This window comes from Saccoglossus kowalevskii, chromosome 9 (assembly GCF_978046115.1).
Source record: "Saccoglossus kowalevskii chromosome 9, keSacKowa6.1, whole genome shotgun sequence".
NCBI classification, from domain to species: domain Eukaryota; kingdom Metazoa; phylum Hemichordata; class Enteropneusta; family Harrimaniidae; genus Saccoglossus; species Saccoglossus kowalevskii.
Window position 1 is genome coordinate 10,087,051 of NC_140649.1, and position 6,219 is coordinate 10,093,269.

At 37.3% G+C, this 6,219-nt stretch overlaps 1 protein-coding gene across 1 annotated transcript; it reads right to left on the reverse strand.

Moving 5' to 3' along the window:
• Positions 1 to 2,079: 2,079 nt before the first annotated feature.
• LOC102804626 (uncharacterized) lies at positions 2,080 to 5,857 on the reverse strand. Its single transcript, XM_085503726.1, has 2 exons — positions 5,678 to 5,857; positions 2,080 to 4,207 (listed from the first exon to the last, which is right to left on the reverse strand). The coding sequence occupies exons 1-2, from the start codon at positions 5,851 to 5,853 to the stop codon at positions 3,718 to 3,720; spliced, it is 666 nt and encodes a 221-aa protein (XP_085359852.1). The 5' UTR covers positions 5,854 to 5,857; the 3' UTR covers positions 2,080 to 3,717.
• Between the last annotated feature and the right edge of the window lie 362 nt (positions 5,858 to 6,219).

Genomic DNA, 6,219 nt, shown 5'->3' on the forward strand with positions numbered 1-6,219 from the left:
GAGTACGTACCGTGTCCAGCCAAAACAGTCCCAATCAAACCAAATACCAGTATGAGTAGAACAACGTGTGGTGATAGCCTCAAGTACGCCATTTTGGTTCCACTTGAACTTGACAATGGCCGGATTACAGCTTAAAATTCTACACTAATGAAAATAATTCAGAGAAATGCCAAATTTTCGTTTGTGTGAAACGTACAAACTATGAAAATGACGGCAAATGGGTTGTTTTGAAAATACCGGCGATGTAGATCCGACTGTCTCCTCGTGACTGTGCAAGTCTTTGGATTCGTTAATGATTACCATAATATCATACGCTGCCTAATATTGACACTCCACATTCTCATTGGTCAATCGGTGTCACGTGCAGCTTTGCTGTCAGACGATAACTTAGCAGAGCTTGTAATGAGGTCAAAGCACGAGCATCCGAAAATGAATGTGTGTAAATATTCAATATGGGGTACATTTGTATCGATCGTTTAAACAACGAACCCACCATTAATCTTGATCATTAAGAAATATTAGTCATTTTTATTTGACAATTCACATACCTGAGTGTTTTCACATGTCGTTTGCTGGTGAGCTTCTGTGCGTGACTGAAACCTAACCACAGTGTCTATTTCTTTCCTCTCGCGCGACCACTTAACGTATATTCATTTTGTTTGTACACCCCGGGATAATATAATCCAAATAAAGGACTCCGCATTAACTATGATTAGTATTATAAATCACCACTATTAGAATTAGAAGCTTTAATGACGTCGTAGTTTTACATTATTACATGATAATGTAAACCTCAGTTTGTAAGTAAATTCATTTCAACAAGGAGCTCCGAAATTTAGCTATTTTTTCTCAATTCTAGTGGTGGTGATTAGTAACTATAATGAATTCCCTACATCGACATATTTGGTTCGGGGATGAGTACGATTATGTGTTCGGCTGCGCCTCATGATGTTTGAATACAATCGTTCAAAGCACCCGTAATAATATCAATGTCTTATCAATTACAAACTTGCATTGTGATTTGCATGCCTAGCAAGCAACTATACCCACGCGTTATCCTACAAAACTATTTTCCTGTAACATATCGTAATCGGGCGAAATCGTGGCCATGGTCGTTCAAAGTGACATCTTTAATTTGTTGTGTGGTCGTACGTCATTTAGATTTTTGCAACAGTAACTATGTTTTATTTAACTGTATTATCAACAATTATGTGGCCTTCTTTTCACTCATTTACATCACGAAACTGTCACATGGGGCGACGCCCTCACTGGCGGAGTCCACATGCCGTCATGACAACGCATGCAAAATATTTAGACTATTGGTTGAACGATTAACACTGTCGTTTATAAAAATGGGGGGTTCCAGCGTATTAAGGGAGAAGAGGACAGGGGGCGTATGGTGACGATTGTAGTGGTAATAAATATCTGGCTGTACTATACTGCTGATGTCTTAATGATTGAATGGTGCGTATAAGTGTCGAGCGATCCTAGTGTACCACTCACTGCCTTGCGAGTTACCCATTCCCCGTTACAACCACTTCCCGTATATTCAACCTGACGAACCACCCACCCTTAACAACCCCTGATAGACGAAACCCGCACTGTTTACAAAACCCTTTATCACTAGAGGGCGCGACCTATGGGAAAGCTGTATTGTTATTATACTCGTGGCATCACGAATTATTTAATCCACTCTCATTTGGCTATACTTTTCTTCCCAGAAGTCCTAGCGCATATGAGCTATAAATAGCGTGCGAGTTAAGACCTCTGTAAATCAGAGTGTTTTGGTTCGTGCTAATACTAGCGCGTGACATCATTTATATCAACCGACTCTAAAAAAACAAGTGACATAATTTAGATATTGTTATGGATACTTATCACTTTGGCTTCACGTACCAGAACACTCACAAATATAAATTTTGATAATGATTCCCCAAAACACGCATCAACTTCAAGAACAGCTGCATCAATATCAACTGACCTACAATTGTTAACGAAACATCACATGTAATTTCTTCACATTTAGCGTTAAAACTCGATTACAGATTGTTAATTGTATGTATGGTTAAAATGAAAATATTATATTGTAACTTATACATTCTTTATTAATGATAGTAAAATAACATGTAAAAAAAATATACTAACGCGTCTATGTATCGTCTGTAGCTATGTGTCGACAATAATATTTATTGCAATGATAGTGTTAAATGACATGTCAAAGGTCAAGATGATAAAACAAACATTCTATAGATTAAAAGAGGCGATAAGATAACACACCAAAGGAGATCTACAACATAAGTTGCACGTACCATAAACTGTTGTCATTTATTGATGAGCATGCGCAGTCGTATACACGTGCAGATATGATGGACTAGAGTCCAGACACCGGGGGCAATGTCATCGCCGCGAGCACGCCCATTGGTGTACGCTCATCGTGGCAATGAACACACAAACATTCTCCCTTCGGCGATGACTGTCATGGTGACATTGGGTGCATTCGATTTGCAACGACGATTTGATTAATTTGACTTTACTAAAATGGAGACTCTTATTAAAAAAAACACTAAACATAATGGTGTTTTTTTTTGTTTGGACATTTACATAATTTTTTTGAAAAAAAGAAAAATATTAGTTAGAAATCGTAAGAAAAAAAACAGACATTATTTTATCAGAATATACATGTTTGCATGTTGTCAGCTGAATGCTCAATACTTGTTTTATTGCCCTAGAATCGCATTTCCGCCATCTTCAATCACAGTATCACGTCCAGGGCATGATTACCAAAAAATTAGCGTAGTAAAAGTTTTGTGGTTTTTGCCACAAAATGGCGCTGTGTGGTGGCAGAAATACTTTCGGTGTTCTGGCCGAAAGGATCTCTGGGAAGGAGAATGGACGTACATGCCATTCTATGAAACGGCCTAATTTAGTCGTTCGCCATTTAGAAAACAGTAAATCTCTCAAAATCTTATTTTTTTTTATCTGACGGACGACTGCAGATCAAAACGATATCAACGCTGTTAACAGTTTTCAATTCACCAATTAAAACCCACCTATTACTTCTCAACCAATCATAATGCTCTATCGCAGTACTTTATATACAATACACGATCTGTTTCCGAGTCTGACTCATTTCAAATATCGTTGTTCTCAAACACTGACCACGTTTTACACAAAGGTGAGCTTTCCCAAAAACACATATCTTTAAAAATGATTTGGGGTGGCGGGTTTAAAGTCGGATAAAGCCCTCAAATTCGTTGTATTCTGTATATAAAATTCCCGACCTGCGGCCTCTTCAAATGTCATCTTAGATTGGAATTTCTACACACAAGAGTCCGAATACCCTGGTTATACCCTATACATAAACGTCCCAAAAGCGCCACGTCATTAAAAAGCTGGAGAATTGTCATAACTAAGTGTTGCGCCCTCTAAGGCGAATGTAGAACACGAACAGTGGCGACTTCTACCTACTAGTATATTGCACAATATGTAATGGACCGATACAATTATTCTGTAATTACTAATTCTCACAATATAAGAATTTTTAATATTTAGTACATTATATTATGTTTATACCCCGCAAATTGTTACTAATTTCATGACATAATTGATTGCAAATGCGCATGTGCGGTGAATTAATTACTGCTACGTACTGTTAATTGCCAACTACGTTTTTGACAGTATTTCGAATAGTGTATATAGCGGAGTGTTGAAACAACTTTACAGCTTCGAGATGTACTCATCTTCCGTTTCTATGGTTACACAATAGTCTTTACTTTTTACGTGTATCTGCAATATTGAAACATTCCCGCGATTCAGTTCGTATAAAATTTGATATTCATTTGCCACGATAGTGAACTGTTTGTTATAATGAGTTGTACTGTCGCTGATATTTCGAATGTTAACGTGGAAATTCTGACCATCTTTATTGTCACACAGAACACGTGTCAACTGATGCTGATCCACTACTAGTACGGGTTCCGGTTCCGGTTGCGACTGCGTTGCTATACCATGCGTTGGAGGGACAAGTTTTGACCAGTGATGATCATCTTCCTCTTTAGTATGTTCGTTATGGTTAGTGCCTCTCGTTTCAGGTTCTTTTGTCGTTCCTGTAGACACCTCATCTATGACGATTGCGGGAATTACGAAAGGTATTTTGTTGTGGCACGGTAACGGCATTTCCGGTTCTTTCCTCAGTGGGTCATTGAAACTGAAATGAAATGCGTACATTAACCCTTATAGTCCTTTTTCTGGGGTCTACGGTTAAGTCACAGGGTATTGAAATGAATAATGTGAATTTTTATTAAACAATTAAAAAAATATATTTCATTAGGGTTGAATGTATCCATCCTTAAAATTTAATTCCCAGATTATAAGATCTGTAGAAACCCTCTCACTGACCAGAATAGCGCATTAAATTGCCAGAAGGCCGCACAGCCCTGTCATGTATTTGTAAACATGAATATTAGTTTAAGCATCATAAGAGTTCATGAGAAATCTTATCAAGTAGAAAGCCGAATTTGGAAGGTCCGCCTAAAATAAATTTACCAAGCAAATATGGCCTTGAGTGATCTCAATGATGATAATTACGTCTAATTTGGTGATAAAAAAAAACAGTTTTCAGAGCAGACTAGTTTATTACTCCAACATTTCACGATTTGTTTGCCATACCAACTGATTCTATAATTTTCCATGGTAATTACAAAAATCGGTGTTCTGCGTGTACTTACTAACCGAGAGACGGTGGTATAAAGTCAGGGTTTTTATCACCATGGCAACGAAAGCCCTTTTACATGATTATTTTTCCTGTAGAAGGAAATCAACGCGTTGTTATAACTTCACTTTGTAAATAGAATACTAGAGTATGCTTCAGACTCAACATGTAGGTAGTTTGTTTCTGTCAACTCATTCATTGATAACACCATGGATGTACTAAGAATTCTTAGTACATCCATGATAACACTGAACAATGCATTCCGTGACGTCACACGGACTGTTTTAATGAAAGGTCAATAACCTTGTGTGATTAGCCACGCAGACGTTACGTAACTTTGACCGTAGATGGTTGTAAACAATGTAGAGCCACGTAAGATCAAGGTCAAATGAACACGTGTTACGCTTGACTTCTAGGCGTTTACTGTGAAATATTTTATTTTAGCTGGATTTAATTTTTGCTGAAAAGGCTTTTTGGGCATTTTATATGGAATTTATTTTCACTGATTTTTGATGAGTTGAATGTGAAATATAAGGAAAGAAGTATATTCGCTATTTTTTATTTTCACGGAATCATTCTTTCAGCGAAAATAAAGTATAGTATTTCATCTGATCAGTATACCCACGATAACAGGGCAACAGAACATTTGTTGTTGGAACTAAGAAGAGAAAACTATGGAGTAACATACGAATAAACAAGTATAGAAATGAGTAAATCAACCAGTCACAACACAACCTGACAAAGACTTCTGTCGTCTGGAAATTTAAGTTACACCACGATTTCGTTATACTATGCACGGTGTAACCGTGTACTATGGATAAAAACAAAGCACCATGATTATACTTAAGGACGGCCTGTGGTTTAACCTCAGACTAGTAATACAGTCTGAGGTTTAACCCATGGACGTACAGGGGCACATGTACCTCCGCACACTATTACGTAATAGGGAAAGCAATTCCTACTTACCATTCAAAATAACATGTATGGATTAGAAAGAATGCGCAGAAAAGTAAAAAAAGTCCCAACAAACAAATAACGATCATCGCCCATGTTTCTATGTGGCCTTCCTGTATAAATTCACCATGCATGTACGTATATTGAGCAGTGTCGAACAAATTCCTTAAAGACATGTCGACAGACATGCGTGCGACTCTTCAATCTAAGCACACTGTAATAGTTGGGAAAGTCTCGCGAGATTTAACAGATCTCGGGTTTTACGAGATACTTAGAAACGTGCTATTGCAAAACTGATCGGGATTTGAGATAGAGAATTATACACAACAAGCTCTGTACTTGTATGATGAGTAATTTATATTAATAACATTAATTTCTTTCATAGTGGTAGGTAATGGAGACCTATTACTTTACTTGCGAATGGTGAAAAGCATGGACGTAAGAGTACCGTGGATATAGTGTCATGAATTTGTTTTTGCGTATCTGTTAACCGACTTAATTAGATGATTATTAGCGAATTGCTGTGTTATGTCTGTCATCGTGTAGGCCTATTT

Excerpts from the sequence above, each read along its gene's own strand:
- LOC102804626 (XM_085503726.1), bottom strand. The coding sequence starts at position 5,853 with ATGTCTGTCGACATGTCTTTAAGGAATTTGTTCGACACTGCTCAATAT. Across the intron at positions 4,208-5,677 it reads CATACATGTTATTTTGAATG|TTTCAATGACCCACTGAGGA; the intron begins GTAAGTAGGAAT and ends ATTTCATTTCAG.